Genomic DNA, 19,640 nt, shown 5'->3' on the forward strand with positions numbered 1-19,640 from the left:
TTAGCTTTAGTGGTACACAGTATTCATTTAGATAACTGTTTAGATTTTCAAAGTTTATTTTCAATACTTGCATAGTATAAATTTTCTTCGACCTCAACTTAGCTTAAAATCTCTATGTTGTTGACACTTCAAATGTTTACAAAAGTTGCTTCTTGCTCTAATATTTACTTTCAAAGTAATTAATCGGCACCTGTCTTACCAACCCACTAATGTGCATTAAATGTCAACCCATACTGCACATTTCTCCATTTCTCTCTTCCTTTATTTCAACTTCATTCTCTGTATTCCCTTGTATATTTGTCACTTGGCTTCAAGAAGAGACATCGCGCAAAAGAAGAACCCCGCCTTACTCCCCCTGATTTGTACAAGCTGCCCCCTTCTTGAACCGCGACACGGTGAACTGCACGGGCATGTCGGTGGCCCAGTTGTACGGCCTGACCCTGAGCCTTGCGTAGTCCGCCCCCACGGCGACCACCGCCTCGTCGTCCGGCCGGCCCAGCCGCCACACAGCAAGCTGCCCGGGCCGGTGCTGCACCTCCAGCACCAACTCGCCCTCCTCGAAGTGTAGGTAGTCGCCATCCCTGCGGTACTGCACAGAGAACACGCGGTGATGGGGTGAACGGATTTTTCCACTTTTGTCGATTTTCGATGAGTTCGTGCGTTCTAAATGTTCGTTTTGGTGTCAAAACGGAGTAGCCGAAGACTTGAGTCCGTAACCCTTAAGGGAGAGTGGGGTAGTTCCGGACACTTGGATTTTCACTGGGTTTGAGTAAAGATAACTCAATTGCCCGCCTAACTGAGGAAGATTGTCAGTTGAAAATAACAATACCAAATCGCAAATATTGCAGGCATTTTCTGATAAGTTCAAAATATGGATTACAAGAAGACAAAACTGTAGAGCAAGGCATCTCTTTTTATCATTGGCGTAACATCCGAAGGTGGTCATGTCAGGAGCCGGGCCAGACAACTCCTTGGAGGCTAGGATTGCTGAAAACATGAGGAAAAGACTGTCCCAAGTTACCCCGTAAAATTTCGATTTTTGACAAACTGAAGTCTGGACCGAAGAAGGGAAAACTGAAATCAACGCCCTTTTGAGACCGTTATTGTCTATGTATGATCTAAACCCAGAGAGACTACTCAGCCAAATCTGCATTTCACTCCTTGCACTAGGGCCAACTTGTCAATGTTTGACATATTTTGTCAAAAACCCTAGTATGTAGTTTTCCGTTTCTCAAATACTAATTGTGATGTTATGCACTTTTTCCACCTTTCCGCGCGTGCCCTGAGCTCTCTGAAACAAAATCCTGCCGCGGGTTTGACGCTAGGAGCCCCCGTCGCTGAATGGCAGCACCAACAAGGTGCCGACATGGATCGGGCTACCAACCATGGATCATTTTTGTAAGCGAGCCCGTACCGCCAAACCAATCGACCAATTTAAAATTTTCAAAGTTTTTCATTTGGTCTACACAATAGACTATGAGAATCACGCGTGGGGGGGGGGGATGATCAATCCTTCTGTTACCCTTACAATATGCAAATGAAAAAGTGCCTCTGAGACAGGGTCCGAAAACGGCCTGGTTTCAGGCTAGGTTAGGAGTCAAAATTCAAATCGTTATTACAGACGATCCATTCATCAGAAATGTCTCAAAATTTTTTCATGGCACCTTCAGAGTGTGCCCTTTCAAAATTTAGACGACAGGAAGTTATCGGAACGCCCCTGTCCAAACGCGAGGGGGAGGGGGGGGGGAATCTATGTTTGGGTAAGACCCAAATATGGATCACTAAAATCAGTGAAATTTCAAAGCCCTGTAAGTTTCAAAGTATTCGTTATAAAATGTTCAGTTCTTGAGAGGAGGTTGTCTTTGTGGTCATCTTGGAGCGTATCGAAGAAAATTTGGGTCATCGCTTGTTTGAGCTGAAAAACATGACATTCCTAAAAAGTGATCCATATTTGGTAACCTTACCCAACCGGGCAGACAGTCCCAAGTTACCTGCGGTGTCCTAAAAGTTACCCCAGTTGACGGAATGTTAAGGTGGTGGGTTGAAAACTGTGGACATGCATCCTCTCCGTATAGAAGGATAAAGAAAGAACGAAGCGATGTTAATAGCTCTTTACGGAAGGCAGTGTTGTCAATATAGGGGCTTCAATAGAAACTATTCCTTATATTAATATGCTTTCAGTAATAATAAAACAGTTTATTTCTCAGCAAATGTCCTTGCACGCCTACTAAAAGCATGCCTTTCATCAAAACAAACGAAAGTACGCACGAGTAGTATCAAATTTTAAGGTTATAATTCCGGGAACGTGCAGGGAACATTTGACCCAAAAAGTATGAGGCTCAAAGAGCAAAAAGGAAAAAAAAGCGTCCGTCAAGCATGTAGCTGCACTTAGGCCCTTGAGGCACGGCTTGGGTAAGAGTTACGGCCCGCAGTCTTTGGCTACTCTCTTTTCGACGCCTCCCAATAGAATAATCCTGTCAGTGCTGATCCAAGACAATCCTAACTGTCAGCGCAGATTGTACGACGTAAAAAGCTATTTCTTATAAAATTCGGAGACGCCAACATGCTGCTTCAAATTTCTTGGCAATGGACTTGTTAAAAAGTATAAACCTCGCAATATGAACGAGGAAGCTGGATTTGAGTGATATCATGATTCGCTGCTTTGGACTGTAGAGACCTAATGAGCAGTTGTAGCCTGCTCTGAAACCTCTGAGCAGTTAGGATTGTCTTGGATCAACACGGACAGATGGGATTATTCTACTAATAGGAGGCGTCGTTTTGACACCAAAACATTTAGAACACACGAACTCATCGAAAATCGACAAAAAGGGAAAATCCGTCCACGCTTACGCGGTGAGGAGCCTCGGCTGCACGGGGCGGCCCGACCGGGGATACTCACCGTAGGGGCGTCGCAGCTTCTGCCGCGGCGGGTGCAGTTAGTGTATGACCAGTATCTCAAAAAGCCGTCGTCCCCTTCGCCGAACAGCTCCATGAGGCTGCAGTGCTGGGCGCCGCACAGGTACAGCTGGATGTGCTTGTGTTCCTCCCCGAGCTGCACGCGGGCCGTGACTGAGGCGTTGGCGGGCAGCGCCACGCTGGGGAGAGCTGCGGACAGGCAACGTCAACTTACGTGAGCCACTCCTCGCTAGATGCGTAATAATTCGGTCGTTCAGAGGGCGGAAACACCACTTTCGACGCGATAAAGTCCAAATGTGAAAACGTAAGTCAATGTTTCACATGGAAGGTAAAACAAATATGCGGAATTAGAATCCAGCATTGGTTTCCCGGAAGAGAGATTCATTTCTCCTCAGGAGGGCTCGAAAGTCAAAGGTATAATTTTTCAGGCATTAAGACTTCAAATATTGTGGACTTTGAAATTGATAGCCTTCCGTTGTTGACGGAAAGTATGGGCACGGGTGCGCGTAGAACGCTTTCTGGTGATTCCAAAACCGGTCTTGAATTGTATTTAAGCCAACAAATGACCAATCTGCTGCTATTTCAGTGGAAGGCGGCACAAAAATCGTACTTTTTTTTGCGGCAATAAAAGCCCAACAGAGCCCCACATCCGCACTAGGCTAAATTGACAGAAAAAAGTAACCTCTTCACGAGGGAGCAAAAATCATCCACCCCCATGCACTCTGCCCTTTATAAGACCCTAATTTGTATCTGCGTGCAGCGCAAATATAAACTTCCCTCAATACGGCGACGGCCGAGTGCGTCTGTCTTGCCGTCTACCGTAGAACGGGGTAATATGAGACAAGAAGGAAAACCGAGAAAAAGCGCACTTTTTTTTGCGGTTTTTGTCGTGTTGCTCTCTAGCGGTCGTTCGGAAGGCCACCGTGTATTTATTTTCGTTATCTTGGAGGTCTTGGCAGCTCATATGAAACGAACGAAGGCAATCAGAGACTGGCTAGGATTATTAAGAATCAAAGGAAAAACCTCTAAATTCTCACAAGCTTTATAAAGTTAGTAACAAGCTAGGGCCCGCCCTTCCGTCGAACCGAGTTGCCAGCTCCGCTTCGCTGCGCCGGCAACTCGGTTCGACAGGGGGCCGGCCCAGCTTGGCCTGCCGGCGGCCTTTTCTCGGGCCTTCGGCCCTCGCATCAGACCCAACTTGGCCAGTCGAAGGCCCGGGCCTTCGGCCCGCTCGCATCACACACACCGTGAGCGGGTAAAGCAAAGTTATCGATGTACCATCGTGACTTAGGCCCGCCCTTCTATTCACAATATGCAATAGTCCTTACACTTTTTACTCCAACTGTCCTTAGAATATGCCCATTTGATTTGTCTCTTCGCCCTAATCCGAAAATACCCATATTTGCCATGCTACTGCAACTCCTTGCAATAGAGGCACAGCAGGAGCGCAAAACGAGTCCGTCGCACTTTTTCCCATAACTCATGAAGGCGGGCTCCTGGACCCCCCTTCCGACCCCTCGTTGAAGAGGTCTTGCCAAGACCTATCGAAAACTTAAGTAAAAATTTTCAGTCGGTCGACCCCCTTTTTGGCCCGCCCTTCTATTCAAAAAATAGGGGGAGGGCCTATGCATTTGCCTTTGTGTCTGTGTGTTGTTGTTGTTGTTGTTGTTGTCGTTGTTGTTGTTGGCGTCTGTGTACAAGGAAGGAGTTGAGCTAGAGTAACCAGATTTGGAGGGTACTTCAGGAGTACCGTCCAAACAAATAATCCGGTGGTGCAAATCCCGTCCGGGTCGCACAAGGGCTGCTGCAGGTGCATCATGGTTTACATGAGCGGGAGGGGGATTTCCGCCATTATTGGTGCTAGCAGGGCACATAGGGGTATTTTTGGAATCAGGGCGACGAGACAAGATGAATGGACCTCGTCCCGACCCCATCGGCCGCTTTTACAAGTTGGCCAGATCAGGATCTTCAAAAAAGGGTGTCGACCGACTAAAAAAAATTATTGCAGATTTCGATTGGTCTCAGCAAGACCTTTTCAACGAGGGGTCGGAAAGGGGGTCCAGGAGCCCGACTTCGTCTATTAGTCACATCAGGATCTTGAAAAAAGGGGGTCGACCGACTGAAAATTTTTACTTAAGTTTTGGATAGGTCTTGGCAAGACCTCTTCAACGAGGGGTCGGAAGGGGGGTCCAGGAGCCCGCCTTCATGAGATATGCGAAAAAGTGCGACGGACTCGTTTTGCGCTCCTGCTGTGCCTCTATTGCAAGGAGTTGCAGTAGCATGGCAAATATGGGTATTTTCGGAATGAGGGCGAAGAGACAAATGAAATGGGCATATTCTAAGGACAGTTGGAGTAAAAAGTGTAAGGACTATTGCATATTGTGAATAGAAGGGCGGGCCTAAGTCACGATGGTACATCGATAACTTTGCTTTACCCGCTCACGGTGTGTGTGATGCGAGCGGGCCGAAGGCCCGGGCCTTCGACTGGCCAAGTTGGGTCTGATGCGAGGGCCGAAGGCCCGAGAAAAGGCCGCCGGCAGGCCAAGCTGGGCCGGCCCCCTGTCGAATCGAGTTGCCGGCGCAGCGAAGCGGAGCTGGCAACTCGGTTCGACGGAAGGGCGGGCCCTAGCTTGTTTTGAAGATCCTGATGTGACTAATAGACGAAGTCGGGCTCCTGGACCCCCTTTCCGACCCCTCGTTGAAAAGGTATTGCTGAGACCAATCGAAATCTGCAATAATTTTTTTTAGTCGGTCGACCCCCTTTTTTGAAGATCCTGATGTGACTAATAGACGAAGTCGGGCTCCTGGACCCCCTTTCCGACCCCTCGTTGAAAAGGTCTTGCTGAGACCAATCGAAATCTGCAATAAACTTTTTTAGTCGGTCGACTCCCTTTTTTGAAGATCCTGATCTGGCCAACTTGTAAAAGCGGCCGATGGGGTCGGGACCAGGGCCATTCATCTTGTCTCGTCGCCCCGATTCCAAAAATACCCCTATGTGCCCTGCTAGCACCAATAATGGCGGGAATCCCCCTCCCGCTCATGTAAACCATGATGCACCTGCAGCAGCCCTTGTGCGACCCGGACGGGATTTGCACCACCGGATTATTTGTTTGGACGGTACTCCTGAAGTACCCTCCAAATCTGGTTACTCTAGCTCAACTCCTTCCTTGTACACAGACGCCAACAACAACAACAACAACAACAACAACACACAGACACAAAGGCAAATGCATAGGCCCTCCCCCTATTTTTTTGAATAGAAGGGCGGGCCAAAAACCTCCCCAGAAACCTCGGATAGAACTCGGGTTCTTGTCAGAACTAGGTTTAAATCTGTAGGCAATCATGTAAACATAATCAGGACAAAATTTGGTTTCGTTTTGTCTACTCCCGGGCCGCCTGTTTCAGAAAGAATACAATTTTGTCATCTTGCAGGAAAAATCGAGACACCTCTTTTCGCTTCAAACATGAGGCCAAACATCCTCCACTGTTAATAATTTCAAACACGAATTTGTTTTACTACCTGACCAGTATCTTTGCTCTTCGTTTAGTATTTTCATGTGACAGGTTAAACCAGGGCACAACTCATGACTCTATTACATTTTTCAGGTCTCTTTAGTGACACCCATTTTTCTTCCCTCCAGATTTAAAATCTTCTTCATTATAGTCCCTAATCATCTTTAAAATGAATGAAAAGAACTTAAAAAGCTCCAAACCCGCCTAAGTGAGCCAATTTTCCTTACTTCTTTCCTCTTTTGTCTCATATTACCCCACATTGCAGGGAAATATGGGACGGCATTCTGAGAGTTACTGAATGGTCCCTACTGTACATAAAAATCTGAAATTTGTTGGAAGTGTAGCCAAAGGGTCAATGAAACCCTCAGCACCTCAAAATGAAACTAAAAGTGGGAAATTCACGGAAAACCTCGAAATTTGTCGGTTTGCGGCATCTCAAAGATGTAAAAATCCTCTTTACTTTACCCTACAATCGTCAATGTAGCCCAAGGGAAACATTTTTTAATCACGTAACCAAAAACCTATACAAACTTCAGTATGGTGTTAATAAAGGTTTCCCTTGAGCTACATGGACGGTTGTAGGGTAAAGTAAAGAGGAATTTTTCATTTTTAAGATGCCGCAAACAGATTGGCGAAAAGTTAAGAACTTCCGGAAAAAAGTTTTTAAAATATTGTAAAAATTCCGTTCTTTTATTTGGTTTTGACCGTTTGTCTCTAAGAGGTATATTTAAGAAATAATCGTCATCAAAAGAGGGGTGAAAACCCCCTTCAAAAAGGGTCCAGGGACGAGACTGCCCCCTTAAAAAGTCCATAAGGATTTAGTGTGTCCTGCAGACGCCTTAAAGTCTACATTACAAGCTGCCGTTAACCGCCTCAGCGTTAACTGATCGGATATGTCAGCCCTAACCTCACTTTTTTAAATTTCAGAGGATAGATTAGAATAACTCACTTTAAAAAGCATTTTGTGCTCTGTAAATGTATTGAAATAAGGCAGCAGATGATTCGAGAAATAATACAAGCATTTAATTACATAAACTACTTAAATTCTTCGTTTAATACGAATCTGTTACGAATCACCCCCAACACGTGATACGCAAAAAGTACGTCCCCAACGATCACTGGACAAAGTAAGGGAAACTTATGCCACGTAGTGTCATTATAAAGGGGTCACGTTTCAAGGCCCCAACGGTTTACTTGGTGATTCATACCTGGGGAGCCTCAGACAGAAACTTTCTAGAACTCAAAATCCAACATGTGCCTGTTTTCGGTGTACCCTATATTTCAGACTCCCTCTAAAACTGCACCTGAGCACCGATCACATCCGCTTCGTTTGTTCAAGGGCCCTCTACTTTCAGCGAAAGAGGGGCCATACTTAGATTTTCTTCTGCATCCTCCATTTAAATTAATAATGACAATTGTTACGAACCGCCCCTGTTACAAATCGCCCCAATCTCCTTTACCTCCAACCCTGAGGGCAGACCCAGCCTCGCCGAACTCACCACGCAGGCAGCGGACCTCGTCGGAGCCGTCGGGGCAGTCTCTGTGACCGTTGCACCTTTCGTATCCAGCGATACACTTGCTGCCGTCCTTGCACTGGAACTCGTCGAAGACCCAGTCGCACTCGCCGGCCGCTACGGACAGAGAGGTCCACTGTGAGAAAAATGTACGTGATTCGTGATATCTTGTTAACAGGTTTTGACGTACGGTGCACCATGCGAAAAAACCACAGTGAGCGCTGGTTATTTTTTGGCCACGATTTACTGTAGTTCAGAATACAGGATTAACTGTACCTTGTACAGGATTTTCCGTACTCCACCTCTGTTGCACAGTAAATCTCGCACACTTAGAACCCTACAAATACACTGGTAAAACAAAGGCATAAAAATTACGCCCTTAAGGGCATAAATACTCTTTTACGCCCTTCCAGGGGCATAAATCGTTTTATGCCTTTGGGAAGGGCGTAAATGGTATAGGAATTTCAAGCAAAATTTTAATGCCCTTCCCAAAGGCATTAACGATTTATGCCCTTTAAGGGCGTAAATCGTTTACGCCCTTAAAGGGCATAATTTTTATGCCTTTGTTTCACCAGTGTAACTGCTCGTTCTCCAACGGTAAAACTAAAGCGTAGTTGTATGCTTGATCAAGCATACAACTACGCTTGAAGACTTTACGCTTGACGTCAAGCGTAGAGAAGAAATTCTCCCATGCATTTGGATAGGCGGGAGAGGGGCAAAATGGAGAACTATGCTTGAAGCCGAGCGTAGTTTTACTATGCTTGAAGAAAGGCGTAAAACTACGCTCGAGTTCTACACTCTTAAAACCTTCACGCTCAGACCATTATGGACTTTTTTATCTTTTGCTTATAGCATCTTTTGTGCAAACGTAAAATGTACTATTTTCTCCTTAACTATGCACAATTTTGTTCGCTTTAAGGATATCATTGTCAATAGATTATGTAGAAATTGAAAAGTACATTGCAAATGACAAAAAGTCCGGTTTAATGGACTAAAAACATTGTACAATGAACAAAATTGTGCATAGCCATAGAGAAAATAGTACATATTACGTTTGCACAAAAACCTTTATGGCAAGAGATAAATAGTCAGTACGAGTCTGAGAGAGTTGCGAACCGATGTGTTTGTAAGCTTGCGGAGAGTCTCACTTGTTCGCAATGCGAAGAACGCATCCGTATTGCAAATCAGTAGTTGGCAACTTGCGAAGAGGTGCTTCACAATTTGCGAACAACGTGTTTGTATTGCGAAGCCCTTACAAACACATTGTTCGCAAAATTGCGAACTATTAGTTCGTAATACAATCAAGCCAAACTCTTCGCAAGCTGCGAACTAAATGGTTCGTAATGCGAACACATTCTTCGCAAGGTTTTAAGAGTGTACCAGTGTCGTTGTAATACAAAGAAAGCGGAGGCTTCGCAGCCTGCGAAGGAAATCGTTTGTAATTCACAGGATTTTGTTTGTATTACCAAGGAAAAATCCTTTGTAGCCTACGAAGATCTTCGTCGCAGCCTGCGAAGGATTTGTTCTTTGTATTACGTAGAAACAAAATCCTCCGGCAGGGTTGCCACAAGATTTGGACGTTCCGATAGAGTCGCCGATCGACGAACAAGAAGAAGAACAAAAGCGCAGCTGGCCCCGGCAACATAACCTCCCAGACTTCTATGAGTAGACTAGTTTCTGAGTTATCTGTGGCGTATCTCCGTAAGCACTTTCGTTTGTTTCAAAGACTTTTTGACTCAGGAAATAAAAATAATTGTCAACATTTCTCGTTGGAACCGGGTTTGATACCAACTCCGTTTCTTCCTGGCTTCCGGTTTTGTTCTTCGATCGGCGACGACTAGAATGCTCTATTGTGGCCGCAATCCTCCTCACGCTCACGTTCACTCTCAGACTGTTATTGACTTTTTGTCCTTTGTTAAAGAGTATTTTACACAGCAATAAAAAGTACTATTTCGTCAATATCTATGTAGGATTTCATTCGTTATATTGACTTAAAGTCAATTTGCTATTGACAAAGAGTCAATACGCAATTGACTTAAAAAATATTCAATGATTGATGACAATTTAGTCTTTATAGTGAACAATATTGTACAGGGTTACAAAGGAAATAATACATATTATTGCTGCTTAAAAATCTACGTAAGCAAAGGATAAAAAGTCAATAATGGAGAGAAAAAAGTCAATACGAGTCCGAGAGTGTAAACCATGCCGTTTTTCAAGTGATTTTTTCTCGCTTTAAATGAAGGAATTAAAATAGAAATCTGAATTTTGATGTGTGCTGAGCCAAGGACATACCTAATGACCCTGCAAAATCTCAGCCAGATCGGCAGAGCCGTTCAGAAGGAGTGGTGCACACACACGCACGCAGACAGACAAAACTTTTCAACCGAACTGGAGTAACGGGCTTCGCTATCGCTCACGTCAGCCAACAATCCTCTTGGTACTTCATACAATCCCTGTTGAACTATTATTGTACAGTTTTTGTTGTACTTTGGTTCTACTATTCACACTTTTTTCTTGCAGTGCACCAATTTCAGATCCAAATTTCTCAAAATTGGTCTATCACTTTTAAATCACACTTCAGCCCTGCAATCACGGTACAAAGTTCTACTTATCTGCCAAGTCTTACCAAAATCGTATAGAAAATTTCCAAATTGCATAAATTGCCACTGGAGGGAAAAAATGCATTCCGGGGGATACTGTAAGGCCATAGCTCTGTATTTTGTGTACAAATATTAAAACGTGAGGAGATATTCTGAAATGTATCCGTGTTTCATGTGAAGTGGTGGATTGTTTAACTAACGGCGAAGAGTTTGGGGAAAAAGAGCGATATTTGAAGTGACCAAATAGGTTTTCCTGATGTTGCTCGAAGGCGTCTACGGGCTGCCGTTTGGTAGGGTCATGCCCCGATCTCCCCTATTCAGGCAACTAAACTGCCTCAGACCAGAGTTGTCCTGGGGCACTCAATTTTTACCTCTTCTCTGCTGTCAGATCCACTCCAACCTATGTCGAATCGAAAAGTTGCGCAATTTGCGTCAACTTTGATCATTTTCATTACGTTTTTGTCATTAAAATTTTCATTACATTCGTTCATTACACTGTAATGAAAATTTTCATAACATATATGTAATGAAAACTTTAATTACATTGTAATGATTATAGCTTCACTACCATGTAATGAAAATGTAATTAAATTTTTTTAACAGTGTACTTCGTGCCTAAAACTTTTGCACGCCGTTATTTCAAATACAAGTTATTTTACATTGTTTCGACGTTATTTCAAGGTAAAACGGTCACAGAACACAAGTTGCTTCCCCCTCGTGCACGGCCTACCTGTCGAGACGGCGGCTAGAAGGCCGAGCAGGATGAGGGACTTGGCGGGCATCGTCTGGCGAGCCGCTGGCACTACTGCAGCGGACCGACAAGCCTGACAGCATGGCCCAAGGCATGGCCACGCGGGGCTGGCCGATAACGGGGTCAAATGACGCGCCGGCCGGCAAAGAGGGGACATTGCGCGTGTTGTGATCGAAGCGGTAAGAACCTCGAAGAAACGTGGGCACACCACTTGGTGGTAATTAACACGTGCTCTACAACCTGAAGTGTGTACTCAGTATTCATATACGGATGCATACTTGCATGTACCCACCCTCAGTTGTATTCTTGGCTGAATACACATCTACAGTTGCACATTTAATTGAGCAATGGTTTTCGAAGCGTAATAATTGGCTGAGCGATAGCGAAGCCTGTTACTCCAGTGCGGTTGAAAAGTTTTGTCTGTCTGTCTGTCTATCTGTGTGTGTGTCTGTGTGTACACTACTCCTCCTGAACGGCTCCTCCTGAGATTTTGCAGGCGTATGTTCTTGGCTCGTTCTTGGCTCGGCACACGCGAAATTTCACCATCCTAGCTCAACTGGTTCAGTTTTTATAGCCGAAAAACACCTAAAAAACGGCGGAAAATCGAGTTTTCTGCAGGCAGATCGGCTCTATCGTGAAGGAAGGGGGGTGCCCCCCAGCTCCGACAAGTTAAAAAGTTCCAAGGGTCAAGATCGTGTTATCTGTAGATGAAGCAGCTCTATCTATAATGAAGGGGGGTCTGCCCCATGGGAACACCCACGTGATATCCACGTTGCATCCACGTGAGGTGGATTAGGTGGATGGATTTTTTCCACCCAAAATCGACGTAGAGCGTTCGTCGACTTCGCAGCGAAATAATTACTGCAAGAATTCAACGTCGATTCCACGTCGATGTTGCAGCGAATGAGAGACGCTGTAGATCGACATCGATTCCACGGTGATTTTACAGCGATATAAATGTTGCTATAATTCGACATCGCTTCCACGTCGATTTTGAGTCGAAGAAAGAGTTGCTGCGGATCGACGTTTAATCCACGTCGATCGTTTGTTGATTGTATAATCGTTGCGTATGTTCAGCCGCAAACACTAATTGGATATGAAACAACAGTTAAAATGCCGTGCACCGCTTCCAAGTCAGGACTGTTCCCCAGCTTGAGGAGAAAATCCGCTAGAACGTTGTAGAAAGCCCGGGTCTACCAAGGTGCGCGAGCAGCACAAGGCACATCGCCCGCCCTCGTGTCCCTCAGTTGGTTTCGTGGCGCAGTAGTTGGTAGCGTAAGGCACTGGTCCTGGGTTCGAATCCCGGGGAACAAAGAACGTCCCTTCCACAATTCATCGAGTGCGAAGGTAACAGAAATGTAACAGTCTGAACAACAAATGCAAAAAAAAAAAAATTCCAATGCTTACGCATTGCACGGTGTTCCGGTTGTGGAAATCATTTTGAAATCTGTCATTTAAACGTTAATTACGTTAATTTTACCGTTATTTACGTAACTTTGAATCCTACCGATATTTTTACATTCCCAAAAGTGATTCAGTTAACACAATGACCATCTCAGTCCATCTCGCGATCTCGCGATTTACAGTGCTCGCTCATGTTCGTCAACCGAAAGTCATCCGCGTTCCGAAAGCACCCCCCCGAGTTTAAAAAGTTTGTCAAACCAACCGTCGTGCTGGTTATAGAATTGAGGAAAACATGAGACGAGAACCGCAGCCTTTAAAAGCAAGCCAAACAATCCAACCTCAGCAACAATGGAGGGGCAGTTTCAATGCGCGACTACTCGTTTTTTCAGCCTCGCAATTTTCGAAAGGGCGCAGACGCCGAGAAAATTGTTGCCAACTGCGGAAAATCTATTTATTCTGTCTTTTCTGCTGTGAAGTTTTTACTAATGACAGATTTGAATTATGTGTAAATGTTTTATCAGTGTACAATGAGTGAACATTGGCATTTGTGAATTTTACGGCGTTTTAATTTCTTTTTATCATGGACTTTAAATTTTTGACAGTTGGTGCAGTGGGACGTTTTCATCGAGAATTTTTCTTCATGTTTTTATTATTTTCTTAGAACAGTGATTAGTTTTTGTCACTTTGATGAGGCAGGAAGTTTAGTTTTGAGGAGTGGCACATTTTTTCTTCGAAACGTTTCTGGAAAATGTGAACGGATAAGGGTGCTTGATTGTTGCAAATTTATGTTTTAGTCGTTTACGGAAAATTTCCACGATAAATTTTTAAGATTTTCTGGACTTTTTATTGTATTATGAAAAGGATTAATATGGCGGGAGCGAAATGTCCATCCTGGGGGGTCCGTAGAAGAAGAATTCTGAGCGGCCCCGGGCAATAGGGGTCCTCCTTCGTCGGAACCCCTAAAAACGATTTGTTTTGAAGAAAGTGAACATTTTACAAGAATATTGATCGGTGAACTAATCCACGTCCCATCCACGCCGCCTCGCGCGTCACTTAAGGCTCGATGTCGACTCGACGATACACGTCGATTCGACGTGGGCAGTCAACATCCCCTCAACGTCGCATCCACGCTCATGTTCCCATGGGGTGGGGGCGGGGCCCCCCAGCATGCATTAAGTAACCTACCTTGTTAACTCAATAACAGTAAAAGTAGCGATACACATCGGCAACTTTGGCCCGTCCCGTACATTTAAAAATCTGCGAATTTAGCCTATGCTTAACCCCAACGGGATTTGAACCTGAGTCTGGAGTCAAAATAGGAGTTATTTTCGTTATCAGCGCCCTCAAAAACATTACAAACAATGCAAAAACTTGAATAAAAAGAAAGTCCAAAATATACCTCACTGGGATTTGAACCCGGGTCCAAACTTCTCCGATTCGCTTGAAATTGGCACCATTGGTTTTGCTTCGTCGCCCCGATTCCAAAAATACCCCTACATGCCCTTCTAGCTGCATCCGTTGCCGAGATCCCTCTCGACCCCATGTAGACCATGATGCACCTGCAGCAGCGCCCCCGGGGCTCGGATCGGATTTGCTGCCACCGGGCGGCTCTTAGGGTCACCCAAGGAGGCTGCATACCAAATTTGGTCAAGATCGGACCACGGGAAGTCCTCGGACGAACGAACGGACGAACGGACGAACGAACGGACGCACAGCATGCATCATACTACACTGGCGGAAAAAATTAAGGGGACACTTTTTCAAAGTGACCTCAAATCTCGAGTTTCAGAGCTAGAAGGCTGCAACTTTGACACAAGTTGCCTTCAAGTGTCCTGAAAACGCGTGCAACGTTGCACTGACGAGGTTGGACCGGGAGGGGGTGATTCACCCCCAGCAAATTTGAAGTGCAAAAAACGCAACTTTAGAAGCGACCAGCCTGGCTCTCGGGGTCAAAAGAATCGGAAAACGGTACAGAGCGATTGCCCTTGACGTCCTCTACAAAATGCGACCCCGGGAGACCTCTACGACAAACCCACCCCCTACAACCCCCACCCCCCTTCAAAATCCACATTTCTTGAGGTACAGCCCTGAGATCGGGCTGGCGTCATCCTCTTGGTCACCCTGATCAAGAGGATACCGCGTCTAAGCCTGTGCACCCCGTTGTCACCCTCGGAGAGGCCGAAACACTTCACCCCCTTTCAACCCCCTGTGATTTGAGGAATTTCTGCTTTTCGGATGGGGGTGAAACTCACCAGGGTTTTGGTAGACGTGACCCTGAACAGCGTCGAAAAGGTCCTATGTCGATAGCTGCCCTTGGAACCACGCAAAGACACCCCCAAGTTAGGGGTGCACAACCCCCAAGCGGAGGGGTTGAAAACAGCCGCGCCGCTGGGTGGGCCTTCCAGACAGCCAAAGCCATCGGGTACATGCTGTTTAGCCCTTGAATTAAGGTCTCTTCACAATTTTTAGCCTAAAAACTGTGTTTCGACGAAAAAACAACCCCTGTGTTTACGCCCTTGTAGGGGCTGAATCAGCAGGGCTACGGCCATGCCGACCGCGGCATTGGATGCGCCAAGGCCTCCTTGTCAGACACCTAAAAATTCAGAATTTTCCAATCACGCGTTTCCAGACAGTTAGCGCAAGTTTCGAACTCCTGCTCACCGCCCTGCCGGAAAACGCTCTCAAAAGGTAGGCAACCCATCGGGCTTCGATTTCAGTTTTTCCGCTTTTTTCATGATTCAGCGGGTCGGATTCGATTTGCTGGGTTAGAGATTGATCACAAACACAAGCTGAACCAATCTGACCAGCTAAATCATGAAAAAAAGCGGAAAAACTGAAATCGAAGCCCGATGGGTTGCCTACCTTTTGAGAGCGTTTCCCGGCAGGGCGGTGAGCAGGAGTTCGAAACTTGCGCTAACTGTCTGGAAACGCGTGATTGGAAAATTCTGAATTTTTAGGTGTCTGACAAGGAGGCCTTGGCGCATCCAATGCCGCGGTCGGCATGGCCGTAGCCCTGCTGATTCAGCCCCTACAAGGGCGCAAACACAGGGGTTGTTTTTTCGTCGAAACACAGCTTTTAGGCTAAAAATTGTGAAGAGGCCTTAATTCAAGGGCTAAACAGCATGTACCCGATGGCTTTGGCTGTCTGGAAGGCCCACCCAGCGGCGCGGCTGTTTTCAACCCCTCCGCTTGGGGGTTGTGCACCCCTAACTTGGGGGTGTCTTTGCGTGGTTCCAAGGGCAGCTATCGACATGGGACCTTTTCGACGCTGTTCAGGGTCACGTCTACCAAAACCCTGGTGAGTTTCACCCCCATCCGAAAAGCAAAAATTCCTCAAATCACAGGGGATTGGAAGGGGGGTGAAGTGTTTCGGCCTCTCCGAGGGTGACAACGGGGTGCACAGGCTCAGACGCGGTATCCTCTTGATCAGGGTGACCAAGAGGATGACGCCAGCCCGATCTCAGGACTGTACCTCAAGAAATGTGGATTTTGAAGGGGGGTGGTGGTTGTAGGGGGTGGGTTTGTCGTAGAGGTCTCCCGGGGGTCGCATTTTGTAGAGGACGTCAAGGGCAATCGCTCTGTACCGTTTTCCGATTCTTTTGACCCCCGAGAGCCAGGCTGGTCGCTTCTAAAGTTGCGTTTTTTTGCACTTCAAATTTGCTGGGGGTGAATCACCCCCTCTCGGTCCAACCTCGTCAGTGCGACTTTGCACGCCTTTTTAGGACACTTGAAGGCAACTTGTGTCAAAGTTGCAGCCCTCTAGCTCTGAAACTCGAGATTTGAGGTCACTTTGAAAAAGTGTCCCCTTAATTTTTTCCGCCAGTGTATATGCCCGTCCCTCCGTCATTTTTTTACAAAAAATAAACGGGACGGGCCAAAAAACAATAAAATTTATATTGCATTAGTAGCGCCATAAAAGTTATTGCATTGTAAGCACAATAAATATTATATTGCACAAGCGCATTTATCATTTTATTGGCATAGTTGGCCCGTCCCGTTTATTTTTTTGTAAAAAAATGACGGAGGGACGGGCATATAGTATGATCCCTGCTGTGCGTCCGTTCGTCCGTTCGTCCGAGGACTTCCCGTGGTCCGATCTTGACCAAATTTGGTATGCAGCCTCCTTGGGTGACCCTAAGAACCGCCCGGTGGCAGCAAATCCGATCCGAGCCCCGGGGGCGCTGCTGCAGGTGCATCATGGTCTACATGGGGTCGAGGAGGATTTCGGCAACGGATACAGCTAGCAGGGCATGTAGGGGTATTTTTGGAATCGGGGCGACGAGACAAAACCAACGGTGCCAGTTTCAAGCGAATCGGAGAAGTTTGGACCCGGGTTCAAATCCCAGTGGGGTATATTTTGAACATTCTTTTTATTCGAGTTTTTGCATTGTTTCTTAGGTTTTTGAGGGCGCTGATGACGAAAATAACATCTCTTTTGATCCCAGACTCAGGTTCAAACCCGTCAGGGTTAAACAAAGGCGAAATTCACACATTTGTTAATGTACGGGACGGGCCAAAGTTGCCGATGTATATCGCTACTTTTCCTGTTATTTTCATATCATCACACCAAAACGGTGATAACCTGGACACAGACCGGCTAAAACCTACGAGACAAATCGCAATTTTAACGCGATAATTTTTATTGCAGCCACATATGCGATAATGTTAAGGAATCACATTAGGCTTTTTATCGCAGCAAATTGTTTGGGATTTTGAGTAATTGTCCGCCGAATTGTCCGACCCCCCCCCCCCCCCCCCTTTTTTTTTCCTGTGTCTTGAAGCGGAAACTGCAGCCAAGCGGGCTCAGCCCGATGCCTCTGGCCGTGATGTACGCAGAGAAAGCACGACAGGCATATTTCAACCTTTAAGCACGGGGGCTGCGCACCCCTTTATTTTGAACCACTCCTGTTCGCGCCAGGGGGTACACTGGGAAAACAGGAGCGTAGTTGTATGCTTCATTCAAGCATACAACTACGCTTGAAGACTTTACGCTTGACGTCAAGCGTAGAGAAGAAATCCTCCCATGCATTTAGAAAGGCCGGAGAGGGGCGAAATGGAGAACTACGCTTGAAGCCGAGCGTAGTTCTACTACGCTTGAAGAAAGGCGTAAAAGTACGCTTGAGTTCTACCAGTGTAGCTTTCGAAAGGGGTCTTTCCGGCATTGATGCTGTCGAACATGCTCTGGCTTTTCGTGGAGTCCTCACTGAAAAACCAAACGTGGTTCAGTGCTGAGAAGACAAAGAGACAGGGGTAATTCTTTGTGGAATCAGCAAGCTCAAAAACACGACTGCCACCGATCCTGGTGAAACTTACATGGATGATTACCTACTTGACCCTTACTAAGAAGTGACATTTGGTTTGGGCCAAACATCTCCCGTTATCGAGATATCGAACGATATCGATTTCAGCCGATAACTCCGAAATCGCCTATAAAACCGCCTATAACTCGGAAACCGTTTGAGATAACTCAAATCCGGAAAAACGGTTGGAAAGAGGATAAAATTCTACACTAAATGAGGTTTTCCCCGAAATTTTTTGAAAAAGTCAACACTGGTAAAACAAAGGCATAAAAATTACGCCCTTAAGGGCATAAATACTCTTTTACGCCCTTCCAGGGGCATAAATCGTTTTATGCCTTTGGGAAGGGCGTAAATGGTATAGGAATTTCAAGCAAAATTTTAATGCCCTTCCCAAAGGCATTAACGATTTATGCCCTTTAAGGGCGTAAATCGTTTACGCCCTTAAAGGGCATAATTTTTATGCCTTTGTTTCACCAGTGAAGTTTTTGCTAAGTTTTACTCAAATATTGAAATTAGCGTCAAACTTTAGTCCGGCGATCAAACAAGGCATACTATAGCTCAAAAGATAGCTTAATCCTTCCTACAAACGAATATACCAACCACAAAAAACTTTTTTTTCGTTTCCGAGATATCTTAATTCTCCTGAACCCCTGCAAGCGCCTGTGGCGGCGGGATAGGCCTAGAGACCCAGGCCGAGCCGCTCGGCAGGTGCGTTCGGCGGGCTGCCTACCTAACTCTCATTGTGCCTCTCCCTCCCGCATTCCCTATTGCCCGCCTAGCCTGCCGGCTGCCTAGGCACGGCCTAGGCCACTGTAGGCACTGCCCCCCCCCTTCAAGCCCCCCCCCCGCTCCCGGCGCCGAGGCTTCCCTCCTTCCTTTACTCCGCCCTCCCTCCCTCCTCCCCCTTCCCTTGCCAGTCCGAGATCTGCAACCCCCTTTGTTCATCTTTTGGGGATGTAATCTGTTGCTTTTGACGAATTGATTCCCAATTCTTTATTGGTAGTTCATAAGCAGCTCTTCACTGGTACGCCCAAAGTGCTGACCTAGCATGACAATCTTTGCTTGAATCGGTCTGAAGCCAAATTATGAGTAACTCCACCTCAAGTGGACCGAGATCTGGGATTGGGTCACGGATTCGGTTCAAAATTTGTGGGTTCAATAGATACCACTAGGACCTATCAACCCTTAAAGGAAAGTTGGCTAGCTCAAATAGAACCTGAGATATTTGCATTTTTCTAAATTTGACTAATTTAGCGTTAACATGTCGCTTTCTGATTTCTTTGTGGTAAAAGTTGTTCGCTTAGTTCTGGCCTATGTTTCTTCTTTCTAGTCCTAATAAAAGAAGTAAAATGGTGGTAGGCCAAGTTTTGTACGTTGCTTGGTTTGGCCTACTCGAGCAATTGTGTCGAATTCATCGAAACTCTTATACCCAAAATACTCCACCTTGGATTTGACCCAGGTACACATACCAGACGTGTCCCATTTCACTTCATTTACTGTAAGAAACAATTGCTATATAGTCCCTAGCACCATCAATTCCATATAAGTCAGGAAAAACAAAAACAAATTTTTCAATTTTTTACTTTGACCAATTTTTGTTGTAATTGTCAAGATTGGGGCTTCTACATGACCCTGGGTA

The 19,640-nt window shown here is 45.8% G+C and overlaps 1 protein-coding gene across 1 annotated transcript; it reads right to left on the reverse strand.

The window, feature by feature from the left end:
* Positions 1–38: 38 nt before the first annotated feature.
* Positions 39–11,405, reverse strand: LOC117640330 (low-density lipoprotein receptor-related protein 1-like). The gene is made up of 4 exons (XM_034376755.1): positions 11,277–11,405; positions 7,929–8,060; positions 2,900–3,105; positions 39–589 (listed from the first exon to the last, which is right to left on the reverse strand). Exons 1-4 carry the CDS (start codon positions 11,326–11,328, stop codon positions 347–349), a joined length of 633 nt encoding a protein of 210 aa, XP_034232646.1. The 5' UTR covers positions 11,329–11,405; the 3' UTR covers positions 39–346.
* Positions 11,406–19,640: the final 8,235 nt, after the last annotated feature.

The sequence above is a fragment of the Thrips palmi genome, unplaced genomic scaffold (assembly GCF_012932325.1).
Source record: "Thrips palmi isolate BJ-2018 unplaced genomic scaffold, TpBJ-2018v1 HiC_scaffold_12, whole genome shotgun sequence".
Classification (NCBI taxonomy): domain Eukaryota; kingdom Metazoa; phylum Arthropoda; class Insecta; order Thysanoptera; family Thripidae; genus Thrips; species Thrips palmi.